The sequence below is a fragment of the Heptranchias perlo genome, chromosome 9 (assembly GCF_035084215.1).
Source record: "Heptranchias perlo isolate sHepPer1 chromosome 9, sHepPer1.hap1, whole genome shotgun sequence".
Lineage (NCBI taxonomy): Eukaryota > Metazoa > Chordata > Chondrichthyes > Hexanchiformes > Hexanchidae > Heptranchias > Heptranchias perlo.
The window spans coordinates 76,612,685-76,630,842 of NC_090333.1; the positions used below are offsets into that span (position 1 = coordinate 76,612,685).

The 18,158-nt window shown below is 43.7% G+C and overlaps 1 protein-coding gene across 5 annotated transcripts in view; it reads right to left on the reverse strand.

Annotated features, from left to right (window-relative positions):
• The window catches only part of rasal2 (RAS protein activator like 2), a 323,907-nt gene that overhangs the window by 247,262 nt on the left and 58,487 nt on the right, over positions 1–18,158 (reverse strand). Inside the window, exon 1 of one of the 5 annotated variants that reach the window (XM_067990764.1) lies at positions 14,003–14,065. The exons of 1 other annotated variant lie outside the window; for it this stretch is intronic. Coding sequence is in view for 3 of the 4 variants with exons in the window: in XM_067990760.1 (XP_067846861.1) it covers positions 63–636 (574 nt within the window). In the remaining variant the exon portion in view is untranslated. Of the gene's footprint in view, positions 1–62; positions 704–14,002; positions 14,066–18,158 lie in introns of those variants that run through there. 3 more of the 5 variants (XM_067990760.1, XM_067990761.1, XM_067990762.1) reach the window with 3 other exon arrangements.

Consider the following 18,158-nt stretch of genomic DNA (forward strand, 5'->3'; position numbering starts at 1 on the left):
CCTCATTAAAATACTTTTCACACTAAATCTCCCTCAATTCCTCTCAGGATTGATGATATTACCTTCCTGCACTGACTCCACATCTGGCTCTTCTTTGTGACTCAACAACCTTGAAAGTCGGTTGGATATCGTTGTGAAGAAGCCACGTATAAAATCAGTTCTCTGCTCAGCGTCTGAGTGGACTTGTCTCAAAGGTGGTTTCTCTATGTGTGAGGAGTAACCAGGTTCAGAGATGGATCGGTGGTAAGGGATTGCTGCTGGTTTGGTGTTTGCTTGCACCGCCAGGGCAGGATGCTGCTCCAGGACATCATCTGATCCAGTGTATTTAAGACCTCTACGGCGGTGCTTAGCCAGTCTTGGCTCTTCCTGGTCTTCTGAACTGACGTCATCCATGTCGGAAAAAATCCTCCTGCTCACGTTCCATGAAAACCTTGAGGCCGTGCGCCACTTGGAAGCATTCACTGATTTTACTGGCTCTGAGTGGGCCCGCTTGTATATTTTCCATTTTGGTTTTGAGGGTGTGCGCCACTGGTAGGCATTCAGACTGGTGGGATTCCTGGTGCTGTGAGCTGGGTCTGAGAGGGATCTTCTGTATTCACCCCGTGACGAGGAAACTTGTTTTTTGAATACATTCATCTTTCAGACTTTGGAAAACTTGAGCCTTTTCCCCCCAAATTCAAACAAAAACAGTGCACTTAACATACAGCACCAAACTATAAAGTTACAGCGTGTACTAAAACCGTTTCAAAATTTCCGTGTGAAGGTACATAGACTGTATGGCACGTCACAACCACTTCCTGTTGAGCTGCTTCTTGACGTGTAGTTATAATGAAAAGAAAGGAAGTTGGTTTTGAACATTTCACAGACAACCACAGCCATGGACCTATAATGATCAACTGAAAGTTTGCAGAACCAATGGGTACTCATAAGAAAAAGGTTTCCCTGAAATTTTTCATGGAGTTTTGCAGGCAACCTCTGTGACAGGATATTCTGAAGACAAAAGTGGCTACATAATGCAGGCTCTTGAAAGAGTCTGAAAAAAAACTCAGCACAGCTAGTAAATGTCAGCACTAAAGAGAACAGGATGATGTCCAGTCATCATAATACTGAATGTTACTCGGCTGGAATAATTAGTAGGTGCTTGGGCTGCATGGAGACTCATCCACCCAGAATACATCAAGTTGCCATTTCAGCAAAACAAAAAACATCTACTTCTTCAGCTGTGGATTTGAGTGATTAAACTTTTTTTAAGTGACAACTCATGGAATAGGGAGGGCAGTTAATTTAAGTACCACCTTCCCCGCTGTCAAATTTTTCTCTAATTAGGTAATGCTCACATGTAACCAAAAACAGAATTTTCCCCCTTCCTCATAAGTTATGTCAGGATGCTCAAACATCATGGAATACTTGATGATTCTCTCCAGATCCATTTTAACACAGTCCACCTCTGTTCGAAGAACTCTGTTGCTTCAAGAATTCAACTATAATAGATGAAAAGGCTTCCCCGATAGCATACTCACACTAGAACTAGAAGAGGAGATTGAAAAAGATATCAAAACATTTAAGATAGAAAGGGGGGAGATAATTGATAAACTAATTAAACTTATGGAGGATAAAGTCCTTGGTCCGAATGGATTGCACCTACGAATATTAAAAGAAGTTAGGGAGGAGATAGCAGAGGCACTATTACATATATATAATATACAACTACAAAAGTAAATAGTGCCAGAGGACTGGCGAACAGCTGATGTTATTCCTATATTTAAAAAGGGAGATACAACAAGTCCAAGGAACTATAGACCAGTTAGCTTAACATCGGAGGTAGGAAAGATAATGGAACCTTTACTCAAAGATGTAACAGAAAGACATCGAAAGAACAAAAATATAAGGAGTAGTCAGCACAGATTTCAAAAGGAGAAGTCATGCTTGACCAACCTTATTGAATTCTTTGAAAAAGCAACAGAAAAAGAGTAGACAAGGGTAATGCAATAGATGTAATATATTTTAATTTTCAAAAGGCTTTTGATAAGGTACCGCATTGCAGAACATAGCTAAGATCAGAGCATGTGGAATCGGGGACAGGTATCAGAATGGATAGAAAGGTGGCTACAAAACAGAAAAAAGAGTAGGGGTTAAGGGTAACTGCTCAGACTGGTAAAAGGTGGGAAGTGGTGTTCCACAGGGATTGGTGCCAGGACCACTGTTGTTCATAATTTACATTAGTGATTTGGATTTGGGAATCTGAAGTACAATTTCAAAATTTGCGGACGACACCAAATTGGGGGGTGTAGTTAATACAAAGTAAGAATGTGTCAAAATGCAAGAGGACATTGATAAACTTCAATAGGCGAGTAATTGGCAAATGAATTTCAATATAGATAAGTGTGAGGTGGTGCATTTTGGTAGGAAGAATAAGGAAGCCACAAACTGCTTGGATAATAAGAGTCTAGATAGGATAGAGGAGCAAAGAGATCTAAGGGTACAGATACACAAATCACTAAAAGTAGCGACACAGGTTAATAAGGTCATAAAAAAGGCAAATCAAGCACTAGGGTTCATTTCTAGAGGGATAGAATTGAAAAGCGAAGAAGTTATGTTAAACTCAAATAGAACCTTGGAGTATTGTGCACAGTTCTGGTTTCCAAATTATAGAAAGGATATGGAGGCATTGGAGAGGGTGTGAAAAAGATTCACAAAGATGATGCCAGAACTGAGAGGATATCCTTATCAGGAAAGGCTGAGAGGTGACCTGATAGAGGTCTTTAAGATAACGATAGGGTTTGATAGGGCAGACGTAGAGAAAATGTTTCCACTTGTGGGCGAGTCCAAAACTAGACATCATAAATATAAAATAGTTGTGAATAAATCCAATGGGGAATTCAGGAGAAACTTCTTTACCCAAAGAGTGGTAAAAATGTGGAACGTGTTTCCACAAGGAGTAGTTAAGGCAAATAGCATAGGTGTATTTATTCATTCGAAGTAAGTAATGGTACTGCCTAGTGCAGCACTAAGTCATCCAAACCAGAGGGTCCCAAGTCTGTGTCGAGTTACCCGAGGTCGAACTCCAGTTGGGTGACTATCAGTGATCGAAGTGCACCTCGGCTTGAGAGGTGAAATAAAATGAAATTAAGCAGGCTGGCGGCGGGGTGGGGGTGGGAACAACCAAGGTTTCCACTCCTGACCTGCGAATGTTGGGCAAGAACAGGATCAAGCCCAACTGTTAAGCTGTCTGCAGTTCAATAATGCACCTCCACTCACTATTTAGGTTACATGTAAAGAAAAACGACTTGGCAAAATATTACAGGGCTATTGGGTATCCCTGTAGCTTCACAGAGGATGAAAGAAACAAGAGGTTTAAAAAAAAAATGCAAGAAGAGGCAAGTGCTCTTCTCAGAAATTTACATATGTGGAAAGTTAGCTTTTGCTAAAATTTAGATGTAAATATAGGGCTATGAGAATAATAAACTGCATAACGACCAAACGACTGACACTCTTATGAAGTTGATATCTTGAAGCCTCCCTCTCAGATCCCTCAAACAAACTACTAAGTGCAGACACTGCTAAATGTGGCACTTGGCCATACAAAACAGAAGGTCCCAGGTTTAGTTTTTGTTCTGTTCTGACGAGCAGATCTTAGCTAGGGCAATAGTAGCTGCACTAGAATTGGCCTCAGCAACCCTAGGCCGGAGGAGATGATGCAAAAAAAAATCATCCAAGGATCCTGTGCTAAAAGTTATCCAATGAACCCTGCTGGAAAGTTTAAATGTGCGAATGCCAGATGAGGATCAGGCTCAATCATAATGTCTTCCATGGTAAAGTTGCCTGTCACCACTCAGTCTGGGCTCAAGCTTCAAAGATTGACACCGCTCCTGGAAGTATATACCAGCAACCATAACCACCTTCATGAAGGAAGGTAAGAGAGGGTGAATTGACAGGAAAATAAGTTTTGCTCTGAATTCTCTATAGCTGTCATGACTCCGATGAAGAAGCTGTACTCAGCTGCAAATAACTGATGCACAGGAATTTCCATCTTGCACTAGTCTTACCTGTTGACATAGGTGTGTACCAATAGGGATATTGCCATTTCTTCCTTAACCACTTCAGCTTCTCTCACCACTCACAATTGGATTCTAACCCCGATATCCTCCATACTGTGATAAAACAAGGCTTCTTGAGTAAGGAGAACAAGACCCTAAGTCAGTTTTTTTTTATATTCGTTCACGGGATGTGGGCGTCGCTGGCGAGGCCAGCATTTATTGCCCATTCCTTAATTGCCCTTGAGAAGGTGGTGGTGAGCCGCCTTCTTGAACCGCTGCAGTCCGTGTGGTGACGGTTCTCCCACAGTGCTGTTAGGAAGGGAGTTCCAGGATTTTGACCCAGCGACAATGAAGGAACGGCGATATATTTCTAAGTCGGGATGGTGTGTGACTTGGAGGGGAACGTGCAGGTGGTGTTGTTCCCATGTGCCTGCTGCCTTTGTCCTTCTAGGTGGTAGAGGTCGTGGGTTTGGGAGGTGCTGTCGAAGAAGCCTTGGCGAGTTGCTGCAGTGTATCATGTGGATGGTACACACTGCAGCCACAGTGCGCCGGTGGTGAAGTGAGTGAATGTTTAGGGTGGTGGATGGGGTGCCAATCAAGCGGGCTGCTTTATCTTGAATGGTGTCGAGCTTCTTGAGTGTTGTTGGAGCTGCACTCATCCAAGCAAGTGGAGAGTATTCCATCACACTCCTGACTTGTGCCTTGTAGATGGTGGAAAGGCTTTGGGGAGTCAGGAGGTGAGTCACTCACCGCAGAATACCCAGCCTCTGACCTGCTCTCGTAGCCACAGTATTTATGTGGCTGGTCCAGTTAAGTTTCTGGTCAATGGTGACCCCCAGGATGTTGATGGTGGGGGATTCGGCAATGGTAATGCCGTTGAATGTCAAGGGGAGGTGGTTAGACTCTCTCTTGTTGGAGATGGTCATTGCCTGGCACTTATCTGGTGCGAATGTTACTTGCCACTTATGAGCCCAAGCCTGGATGTTGTCCAGGTCTTGCTGCATGCGGGCACGGACTGCTTCATTATCTGAGGGGTTGCAAATGGAACTGAACACTGTGCAGTCATCAGCGCACATCCCCATTTCTGACCTTATGATGGAGGGAAGGTCATTGATGAAGCAGCTGAAGATGGTTGGGCCTAGGACACTGCCCTGAGGAACTCCTGCAGTAATGTCCTGGGGCTGAGATGATTGGCTTCCAACAACCACTACCATCTTCCTTTGTGCTAGGTATGACTCCAGCCACTGGAGAGTTTTCCCCCTGATTCCCATTGACTTCAATTTTACGAGGGCTCCTTGGTGCCACACTCGGTCAAATGCTGCCTTGATGTCAAGGGCAGTCACTCTCACCTCAACTCTGGAATTCAGCTCTTTTGTCCATGTTTGGACCAAGGCTGTAATGAGGTCTGGAGCCGAGTGGTCCTGGCGGAACCCAAACTGAGCATCGGTGAGCAGGTTATTGGTGAGTAAGTGCCGCTTGATAGCACTGTCGACGACACCTTCCATCACTTTGCTGATGATTGAGAGTAGACTGATGGGGCGGTAATTGGCCGGATTGGATTTGTCCTGCTTTTTGTGGACAGGACATACCTGGGCAATTTTTCACATTGTCGGGTAGATGCCAGTGTTGTAGCTGTACTGGAACAAGTTTTCAGCACTACAGCCGGGATGTTGTCGGGGCCTATAGCCTTTGCTGTATCCAGTGCACTCAGCCGTTTCTTGATATCACGTGGAGTGAATCAAATTGGCCGAAGACTGGCTTCTGTGATGGTGGGGATATCGGGAGGAGGCCGAGATGGATCATCCACACGGCACTTCTGGCTGAAGATGGTTGCAAACGCTTCAGCCTTGTCTTTTGCACTCACGTGCTGGACTCCGCCATCAATGAGGATGGGGATGTTTACAGAGCCACCTCCTCCCGTTAGTTGTTTAATTGTCCACCACCATTCACGACTGGATGTGGCAGGACTGCAGAGCTTTGATCTGATCCGTTGGTTGTGGAATCGCTTAACTCTGTCTATAGCATGTTGCTTCCGCTGTTTAGCATGCATGTAGTCCTGAGTTGTAGCTTCACCAGGTTGGCACCTCATTTTTAGGTACGCCTGGTGCTGCTCCTGGCATGCTCTTCTACACTCCTCATTGAACCAGGCTTGTTGGTAATGGTAGAGTGAGGAATATGCCGGGCCATGAGGTTACAAATTGTGCTGGAATACAATTCTGCTGCTGATGATGGCGGCCCACAGCACCTCATGGATGCCCAGTTTTGAGCTGCTTGATCTGTTCTGAATCTATCCCATTTAGCACGGTGGTAGTGCCACACAACACATTGGATGGTGCCCTCAGTGCGAAGATGGGACTTCATCTCCACGAGGACTGTGCAGTGGTCACTCCTACCAATACTGTCATGGACAGATGCATTTGTGACAGGTAGATTGGTGAGGACGAGGTCAAGTAAGTTTTTCCCTCGTGTTGGTTCGCTCACCACCTGCCGCAGGCCCAGTCCGGCAGCTATGTCCTTCAGGACTCGGCCAGCTCGGTCACTAGTGGTGCTACCGAGCCACTCTTGGTGATGGACATTGAAGTCCCCCACCCAGAGTACATTTTGTGCCCTTGCTACCCTCAGTGCTTCCTCCAAGTGGTGCTCAACATGGAGGAGGACTGATCAGCTGAGGGAGGGCGGTAAGGTGGTAATCAGCAGGAGGTTTCCTTGCTCATGTTTGACCTGATGCCATGAGATTTCATGGGGTCCAGAGTCTATGTTGAGGACTCCCAGGGCCACTCCCTCCTGACTGTATATCTCTGTATCACCACCTCTGGTGGGTCTGTCCTGCCGGTGGGACAGGACATACCCAGGGATGGTGATGGAAGAGTCTGGGACGTTGGCTGAAAGGTATGATTCTGTGAGTATGGCTATGTCAGGCTGTTGCTTGACTCGTCTTTGGGACAGCTCTCCCAATTTTGGCACAAGTCCCCAGATGTTAGTAAGGAGGACCTTGCAGGGTCGACTGGGCTTGGTTTGCCGTTGTCGTGTCCAGTGCCTAGTGGTCCGATGCCGGGTGGTCCGTCTGGTTTTATTCTTATTTATGACTTTTCGTAGTGAGATTTTACAACTGAGTGGCTTGCTAGGCCATTTCAGAGGGCAATTAAGAATCAACCACATTGCTGTGGGTCTGGAGTCACATATCGGCCAGACCGGGTAAGGACGGCAGGTTTCCTTCCCTAAAGGACATTAGTGAACCAGATGGGTTTTTACGACAATCCGGTAGTTTCATGGCCATCATTACTGATACTAGTATTTTAATTCCAGATTTTTTATTTAATTAATTGAATTTAATTAATTAATTGAATTTAAATTCACCAGCTGCCGTGGCGGGATTTGAACTCATGACTCTGGATTTTTTTTTTAGTCCAGGCCTCTGGATTATTTGTCCAGTAACATAACCACTATGCTACCGTACCCGTAAAATGTTCTCTCAGTTAATGGCTAATGACGCTGTCAAAACCTAAAAGACACTGCAAGACAAATCTAATCCTTCAGGTGGTCAGTTATTGTCCAACACTATGATAATTGCACAAGGCCCTAAACCATGAGTGATCCTGGGGGACTTAGTTACCTTCATTCCATTAGAAAAGTTGGTTTCACTCTTTCATACCTTCTCACTTCCATGAACCCAGTGCGCAGCAAGCATGTTATGAGAATTGGGAAAAGGAGCCTGATCACAGAAGCAATGGAAGGCTGTGCAGTCTGTGTTCTAGTCTCGGGTCAATACAAACAGGCTTCGCAGGCCTGAATAAAAATCTACATGGCACCCATTAAACTATCCTGCACCCCCATCCTCAAACACAGTTATTTCTAATACTTGTTAGGGGGAATTACAAAGCAGTCAGCGATCTTCTTAACATTTGTTGGACTTCTACAACAGTTCAGCTTCACAGGGCACCTATCACAAAATGGGCCAAGACACATCATTTGGAACTCCTTTGGTCAAACACATGGCCCAAGTAGTCTCTGTGGAGATTGCTTTAAATCTCAGAATGAGCTGTTTAATTGACCATCTGTGCCACTCAATATATTCTATTCATGTGTAGACGCCACAATGATACTCTGGAGATACTCTGCATGATCACGGAATTACTGCATTTGACCCATTGTGGCTGCGGGTGTGCTAGCTCCAACTGCAACTATCTAATCTAATCCCATTTCACTGCTCTTCTCCTGTACTCTTGAATATTTTCCTTTGTGTCTGTTTAATTCCTTCTTAAATGTCATAATTGACCAGGCTTCACTAGCTACTTGCTGTAATGCATTTTGTATTCCAGTAATGAACAAAAGTCTTCCAACATTCCCCTCTACGCTTTTAGTACTAATCCTAAATTTATACCTTGTCAGTACCATCTTCAAACCCTTCAAAAACTTCCAACTCTTCTCTTAGACCATCCCCCATTCCTCTGCTCTGCTGAACGCAATTAGAATTTTTATCGTAACTATATCTTGGTATCATTCCTAGTGATTTTGCATAGGTCCTTTCTATCTATAGTGGGTTCCCAAAATGGTGCATACTACTCCTGTGGTGTCTTCAGGTGGGGATTGAACAGAAGTGCATGTTCTTGCAACGAGCACTAAATGAAGCACTATCTCAAGCTTTTCCAAGGAGGGCCCTGATTCTCCAGTGGGTTGACCCAACTGGCACAAACCTGGGTCTGCAAGAACTGACAGTGCCGTCAAATCCGCAAGTGTCCTTTCACCCTAAAACCGTACAAGATACATCACTCCAGGCACGCTGTAATAAAATATTTTACACTAATCTTACCATACCCAAGTTGGACCGTATACTTGCTACAATACTCAATACAACAAGCTCCACAGATTGCCTTCTTCCTGCTGGCTCCAAGCTGTTACGCCAAGGCTGTGGCAGAACTGGAGCGGACAACAGCATCAATGGGGCAATGTTTGAGATGCTCCTGCTGCTTCCAATCTGTTTACACTGTAGCTTATATGCCATATCTTCTGTCTATAATGACCTCAACTGGTCACTAGATTTTTTAAAAATGCTACAATTTAGAAAAATATTTCTTCCAAGGGGACTGGCAGCTTACTTATTCCCAGTCTAAATCCACAACTATACCAACAGATCACGAGCATCTTGATGTGACATATTCCCAAATTTGTTTTTCTTCACTCCCTTGAAGGAGTCAGCTGGCTTGCTCCACTCCATGCTTTCTTCAGATTTACCAAGAAAGGGAACTTACTGTATCGGGAACCCAAGATACAAATGCTTGCTCTGCTACTCAGACACAATACCTCAGGGAACCAATTCTAATGTTCGTTTTGAACCTCTCTCAATACACTGCTGTTATTGTCACCATCAATTTGCAGGAACGCAAAAATTATAAAACTGGGGTTTGGTACTCCCCGGGCATACCAGACACACATTCACTATTGCCTTTAGTTCACTAGTTTTTTTCTCACCACCCTCTTGCCTCGACTCCTGAAGCTGACCTTCCAAATTCTTAAGACTCCTTTCCCTGCTGAACAGAAACATACCTGCCTTCAACCATCTCCAATCACAGCATCAAGGAGAGTGGTATTAAACTAGGTGGTGCATGTGGGAGGATCGTTTCTGAGCTGTATGGTGATTTTGTGAACCATGCATCCACTAGAACGTGAGCTTGAGCAACCCAAGAAGTTACACCAACTTGCCCCCTTCCCGATCAACTTGCCCCTCTCCACACAAATAAGGTGTGACTGCAACTTCACACTAAGAGAAGCCTTAGGAAATCTCAACACTGAAAGTTGAGTTTTCAACAGAGTTGAACATTCTAACAGGTCACCTTCTCTGCTGAACATTACATTATAGTAAACAGAGAGGTTAAGGGTTAAGTTATTAATGGATTTGATTGTGAAGGAGGCAGGAGAAAGGTGGACAAAAACACAGCACATGCCTTGATCGTTTATTCTTGTATCACAGTTGCCATCTGTTTCCCAACTCAAACACTTCCTGTGACAGTAGCCAGTCTGACTAAACAGCTACTAAAAATACACCTGCCACAGGAGTTATATGAAAACATGAAGCACATACAGGAAGTGCTTCGAATAACAGAGAACATTTTGGAGTTGTGCTGTCTTGGATTAAAGCTCAGTCCTCATTATGTCTGAATGTACAAATTATGTGGAGCACGCAGACTTTAAGTCAAGCTTCCAATTGAAAACACATACTGTACCATTACCAGCCTCTACACGCACTGCAGCACTGGGTTTCAGTGGCCACAATTGCTGGCTTGCTGAACAAAGTGATCCCACCACACCAAACTTCCTGTTTACTTTATGCTGCCCAGAAGTTCACTCACACAAAAGCAACTCCCTGTACATCCCTGCCAGGAGTCACATCCTCCCTCTGTCCTTTGATTGCACGTTCGATACTTTAGGAAATCTTTGCCTGGTGGATTACTATCTATCGATCACACACCTCACTGGACAGTAAAGAATCACTTTTCCTTTTACAAACATAAGAAAAGCAGAGGCTGCTCCAACAATTGCACACTGCTGAAGCGGCAGCAACCATTTGGGTTTCTGCTGGAATCAGAGTTCCACTGACTCTCTGAGCACTGCAGACATGCTCAACCAGACAAGATCAGGCTGTCGGGGCGATGGACTAGAAAACGCGTGTAGCGATAGTTGTGTGTTGGATCAAGAAAAATTCCAGCAAATGTTGACCTCATGGTCTTGCAAACCTCGAACTGCTTAAACAAGGCTTTCAGAGGCTACTTTTCCCCAGTGTAGATCCTACTTCCAAAATGGATTAAGAACGTGTTCAAAAAGCTTTTAAGTAAGTGAATAGGTGTTGTTAGTTAGAAATAAAATAAAAATTAAAAAGCAGAAAAGGAAATAAAGACAGATAACTAAGAAACAGGGGAAAATAGCATGAGCAAGGGCTGTTATTTAATAATTGTAATTTTTATTTTGGTTGTACAGGATTAAGATCATATTGTATTAAGTTACTCCTGGCATTTGGGTAGATTCATCACAGTAGTATAAAGGTGGTATGCAAGCTGAAATCTTGACATAATGCCAGGCCCACGGGAGCCTGGAATTCCCCAGAGCTGCTAGAGCCGAAGATCAACACCCACATACTGAGGGTATCGAGAAATATCATAAGCACAACCATTAGATGCAGTGCAACTTATAAGTCCCAATGCTCCAGGAGCAGAGTACACCTCCATTCTCAGCTTAGCACAGCCCGAAACAAAACAAGTCTCCCTCCAAAAAAGCCTTCTTGTTCCAGATTTTCCCCTTAACACTCTTCTCCTAAAGGTTGGAGCTCATGTTTAAGCACGACTCCAGCAGCCCTTCAGTATCCTGCCCAAGGGGTCATTCCATGTTTGAGTCTGGTTAGAAAGTGTTGGTGGGCTAAATAACTCGGCAAAGGATGGTCCGAGTGGGGCGAAGAAAAGATGGAAAAAAAAAATCACAATTCAGCCTGATCCTGTCCTCACGAGACATGCATGTACTTACTATTGGGGACACTGGGTAGTGATCAGAAACAGGGACAGGCCTTTTTTTTAAAAAAAAAACTCTCCCTACCACAAGACACATTGCTCTGGCTGATGCTAGCTAACACAGCACAGGGATCGAACCTGGCACCTTCGTGCTCAGTGGCACACAATGCGAGGTATTTGGCAAGTTATTTTTGTCACTGCTTGCACAGATGCTGTCGTGCTGCAAGCTATTCCCCAGCAGACAGGGCCAATTCTGACAGCTTAAAACAAAGATACAAAAGCTCCCCCCATAGCCTAGTGAATAAAGGCATCCAGTGAATGACGTGAGCCATATTGTCCGGAGTTCCCCAATTCAATCCCTGCTGTACGCTGAGTTTGTTGATCTCAGCCAACTCAGCAGTTGGGATGCTACAGTTTGTCTCTGCACTCGTGGACTAAGAATGGGGAGGAAAGGAGAGGGGAGGAGAAATCAACCTGGTCTCCAACTTCTCCACTATACATTGATATGTTCTGGAAAATGCTTCACATGGATGTGGATTGGGGCAGGGATGAAGCTGGGGGCTGTGGAAGTACAATGAGGACAACCTCCGATTCTCCCTTCCTCATTCAGAGGAAAACTCAGCTAACCTAGCTGCTGCTCCGAAGAACTCTTTAAAGATCAGGAGCACATCTTATAGGAAAATGCAGTTTGGGAATCATAGAAGGACAAAAACCCACATCCTATCACTTCATGAGCAGTGACTTGTCAATGATGCACACTCACTTCACTACACTGATTCAGCTCAGGAGCTTCTTCTAGAGGCGAATTTAACCCAACAACACAACAGCAATTAAATTATACATGTTTGGCTGTGGACGAGTGATGTTTAATAGCCACGGAGGCCACAGCCACAGTGACTGCTTCATGTACAAGCCCTCCTCCCCCAAACAATGAAACAACCTCCTTCTATTGTGCAGCATTTCCAATTCTTTGACCTAGCTGCCAATTAGTATCAAACCTAATGGCAGGTTTTATTCTAGCTCATCTAAGATTCCAAGAGGTATCAGACAGGAGACTCGTCATCCCAGTCCCCTGATGTGAGGCCCCAACAAACAGCATGAAGTGTCTTTCATGAAGAAGCATGTCCGTATTGGCGTGTTTCATTATTCAACATAAACCATAATTACTGTAGAGAAAGAGTAGTGCTACCTCGAGCACAAATGTCTAGCTGTATAACAAATCTACAATGCAGTGTCACACAAGTTGCACTAAACTCAGTGAAGTAGCTCCTTAGACTACCATCTGTTAGTGAACAGAGCAGGCTGTGGAAATTGGAAGGGAATTGTTAAAAGCAACAGCTGCAGTAAAGCAAGTGGACATCAAAAGCTGTCAAGTCAACCATCAAAAATAATGGTAATTCATTTTGTGTTCGGACAGTGAAGCAGCAGCAGGAAAGGACCGCTGAATATAAATATCCCAGAAAAGAACTTCAATATGCATCTTATTTGCAGTAACAAACCTCAGGAGCTTTCCTTTCTAATACATCAGGGTATAACTGTTTCAAACCAGATACTCTAACACACCATGAAAAAAACATTTAATTAGACAATTCACAAGGAGCAGCTGCCCGAACAGTCCATGCAGCACCAAGCTCACCTCCTTTCCACTCAAGCATGAGTCACTATCCGTCACTATACGCAATGGAATTTGTGCCTTTCAAGAAAATCACTCACATGAAGACTGTCCTCGTTAACAGCAGCGACACAAATGCAAGTTCACAAATGCGTGGAAATACTAACTCCCATGTCGCAGCGGAGTAGTAAATTTAACAGTAACTTTGTTGAAAGCTGCCCCTGCAGCTCTGGCCTGCACCTGCAGCAGAAAAGCAGAGCTTGGAAAGTTTTCCAGCTGGTTTGACGAATAGTACATTGAGTGCAGCAAACTTTCTTCAATCTGCAATTCCGAAAGGTTCTAGGATTGAAGCTACAGTCAAAGACATACACTATACATCAGATCCAGCGGGCTCAAGATTGACCCAAGCACAACTGAGACCTGAGCACAGAATTACATGGACTAACAATTCCTACTGTACAAGATTGCAGCTATAAAGCAAAGCATTTTACAAAAATCACATCTCCAGCAGAAATATTCCATTTACGCAGTTTTCAAACACGCAGCTCAATGAATACAGTCATGCCATTGCCAAATTCCATCTAGAAGCATCATATTTTAAAAATATGAAACACGAGCTTTGCAAAACTTCTTTTAAGCACCTGCTGCTGAGTTTTGTTCAGCCTGAATTTCTGCATTAATTAACAATCAACAATTTTCCAAGTACAAAAATCTGCACAAGCAGTTTATATCAAGTCCTGACCCAAGCACAATCCTGATCCAAGCATAAAATTTCTTGGTATTCAAGTCTCAAGTCTGTCAGGATTGGACTCGGCAAGCAAATTCCTGGCAAAGTCCAGAGAGAAGCAAATGTTTACCAAATCAGAATTTGTTCAGGGTTTAGTTAGCCCTGCATCTGTCCCAAGGATTCTGCCCAAAATGCATGGGAGCACACCTGCCAGTAATCCCGTATTCCCACAAACAATCCAGTTTTTAGTGGAGTCAGTCAGATGTCCCAATGCCTTCAAAATAACAGGAAATGCATCTCAAGTAAATTTGTTTTTAAAAAAAAGTACCTAAGTTAAGGGAGCACACTCCCATCACAGATGAATTGTTCTGGAAAGAAAAAAACTTGCAATGTTGGTGATTAAACACAAGTTTACAGGAAAGAGTTGCTGCTAGAGGTTTTAAACTCAAGGCAGCATTTTTTATCTCTCAATAGTTTGGGTTCAAAGTTACCTTGTACTGTGCTATGTACATTGATTGGGAAACTCAAAACAACCTCAAAAAATTTAATCAAAATAAATTCAGCGTGGAAAATACACGCACTGCTGTGAAATGCTATTTCATGAACTGCATGCTGTTGCTGTGAGACAAGACCCACAAAGGTTCCAGTTACTTATCTGTTCCCATACTTGATTAGGTGCAATTCTAAGAAACCAGCAAAATCTGGCCATCAATAGCTCCAAAAAAGCTGACCCCTTAAGAGTGGCCATAATTATACGCCGATGATGTGCAGAAACAAGTAGTTGCTCAGTTTTGTCTTTTAAGCTGAGAGTATATCCAACATTTCTTCACCTGTAGTGGAAGTAAAAAAAAACTAAGAATTTTGAATTTTTCCATTAAATATAAAACATTCTCATTACTTTTAAGCATTTAGCAGACATGACTTCCCCAAAAGTTACCTGATGATCACACTGTCTCACACCCAACAGTTCATAAAGGCACTCTGCCCCCTCCAGCCCCAGTTGACCGAGACACTATTCTCAATCCATCTTCCCATCCTTTCACTTTCTCTTTTCCTCCAACTCTTCCATTTCAAACTTGCATTCATCCACCGTGAACTGAAGCTGGCACTTTGTTCCCCCTCGAATGACCTCAATTTAAGTAGGCACTCAATCTTACCCCTTCAAGTTCATAAAGGGATTCTTCAACCCCCACCCCCCATAAACTGAGGTTGGCACTTTTCCAACCCTCCATTAATGTCGACATGCTCACCCCACTTCCCTTGCGTCTATGATGGCATTCTCCTTCCTCCTCCATCCTAAAACACCATTCCCAGCTTCTGCCCTTTCCTTATCGCCTTCATGTCTCCATTCCCTCTCCCCTTCACGACCATCCATTGTCCATTTCCTCTCGCCTCCTGGCATTTATTTCATCCCTTGAATGCCATTAATTTCTCCCTTCCACTTATTGCCATCCTCCACCCTGGCTCCAAGCAGAACTAATTGCTATTGGACCAGACTGGAGGCACCCCCACACCTCAAAATAGCATGATCGCAGCCTCTGTATATTGCAGGTGGAAACTCTGACGAGAGGTTCCTACCTGCAGGAAAGGGAGGCCAGGATCACTGCCATTAAGCGTGGGTTTGAGAAAGGGGGCCCCTGGTCTAGTCCATTGGCACCCAGACTCGGGTAGGAGCAGTTGGGCAAGCAAAGAGAATGGGGACGTGTCGAAGTGGAGAGGGGAGCACAACAGCAGTAACAATTAAGCGGTATTACTAAAGGGAGGGAGCTTAATCGCACTGACACACTGACCACCCCCCCCCGCCCCCCCAAAACACGACTGGTGTGAAATGCAGATGATTGACATGTATGTACTGACTACTACTGGTAGTTCTAAACTGTGTGGGGAAAAAATACACTCACAAACAGTAAGGAATACAAAATTTAATGCTGTAAATTCTTGCCAATTCAATGAACATGACGAGACAGCAAATTTCACCAACTCCCTACCAACAGTATAAAGCATAACCCTTGAACTTCCCCACATGCTCAGCAAGACAGTCGAGCAATCATTTGAGCCGTATAGAGCAGGAGGGTCTCAGGTTCATTCCCCTCTCAGTGATGTTAGCTGACCTCAGCTGGAAGGCCCTAAAATTAAACTTAGTACCTCTAGGTTAGACAGGGTAAAATGTGACAAGGTTTCCATTTCTGATAGCTATCCAATGACCCCTGTTGAAATGTAAGAACATGAACACAAGATCAGCTCAGAATCAGAGTTGCCTGTGGTGCACTTGGCTCAAATAGCTTGCTTGTGTCCAGGCTCACACGAGTGAGTGTCCACAAGCTATTTGAGCCATGTGCACCACAGACAAACATGATTCTGTCCTGATCTTGTGTTCATATCAAATGAGGGCAACTTGGGCAAAGTGATGGAGGGTCAGCAGTGTTCATTCAGTTGTGCCTCAGCAAGGAGTCTACGCTTTCAGGAGGACAAATAAAGAAAATTGTTGAGAAAATGAAAAGAACACTATCCTTTTAACGGGTACTGTCTTAAGATTTCCACAGGAATCCCAAAGCTTCAAATATTAACAAAGGACCATTTTTTCAAAAGTTCATCCAAAGTTGACTTGCAGCATTTCGCAACATTGCATGGGACACACGGATGTGCATTTTAAAAATAAGTCACTGGCACAGCACATTGGTGCGTATACAGCTATATTTCGCTGGCTTCCTACCAATGGAAGTCAATCAATTCTTCAGAGGGAAAGCAGAAGGAAGGATGAAAGAAATATTGGCCCAGAAATTGCTTTCAAAATAATGGTGAACCAATCCGTGCAGTTAAACACAAAAATCCAGAACTTGCGCTTTCTGGTACACAAAAATCCAGAAAGCGCAAGTTCTGGATTTTTGTGTTTAACTGATAACGTGATAGCTTCGCTGAAAGCGATATCGCCGACTGCAATCAATGGAATCAATGGACCAGCGCCAACTTGTTCTCCTGCCCAGCTGGAAACTAACTAATATCGCCACAAAACAGGCATGCTCAGTTTTTTAGGTCTAAACTGAGTTTTAACAGCGTGGTAAGTCTTAATGACTGCCAAACAATCTCCCTGGCAGTGAAAATTAAATTTTAAAAATGTGGCGTCTCATTAATCCTGATTTTAATAATTTTAGGACATTTAAAAAAAATTAAAGTAAAAAATGTAACTTTTTTTTCTTTTTCCTTCTTTCTCTTATTTCAGTCTTTTAATTTTATCCTCTCTGTATTTCGCTTTCCCTACCATAAAATGTCATTTTATAATACCTTATCGGGCACATCCGGGTTTTTAGTTTGCGCGATTTGTGAATGAACTGCTCTTCTTGGTTCTCACAGCGTGACTTGCTTCAAGCTGACTGGCTGAGGACCCTTAGAAATCCTTTCATCACTCACACAGCCTGGGAAAGAACACTGATGTTATTGGAAGTCAGAGTTCAAGGAAGTTGCCGCCAAAAAGAAGACGGTAACTTAGTGGGGAATTTAAATCTTAAGAGCGGTGAGCACTGCTGGTTCACCGCTCGGAGCAATTTAGAGGCCAATAACTGAAGAGCAAGTCAGCTCACACAGGAAGGTCCCAGGCTCAATCCTTGGTCTGTGTTCAGTTTGTTTATCTCAGTGGTACTCCAACTGACCTCAGACCCTCCGGGCTACGGATGGTGAAAATTCATAATCAGGGTTCCCATTTCTGATCATAAGGCCATAATCTCTGTTATATATGTATGGGCACTGGATAAGCACAGGCTGTGCTGCCCCTCAAAGAACATTAACATTCTGTGCCATTTAGGTCAAGTATCAGACAGCAGCTGGCACCTTTTGAACCACAGCCCAGTTATCAGCTTGAGGAGAGTGGGGAAGAAATTGTGCAGGGATTTTTTAAAAAATGAACAAACTGAACAAACTGAACCCATGCTACACCAAGTATAGTGCTGAAGTATGCCATGACCGGAGTATGGGAATGATGGTAAAAAAAGAACAAGCATGTGAATATGGCAGAAAGCCACTAATTTCAACCATTTGAGGCTGCAAAGTTCAAACAAGCAATTTGTTTGTACTAGCAACTCACAACTCAGTATCTGATACTTAGGATGGTAATCGCTCCAAAGAAAATGGAAGAATATTGTGACCAGCCACTTCAGTTTTGACTCAGGAGTGAGAATTCCCATTGAAATACAGTATCATAGCTTAAAATCAACAGAAGCAGCCAGGACTGAAGTCAGGATTCAATAATTAGCACTGCTTCTAAATTCCCACTGCTGATTTAGTTTTAAGCA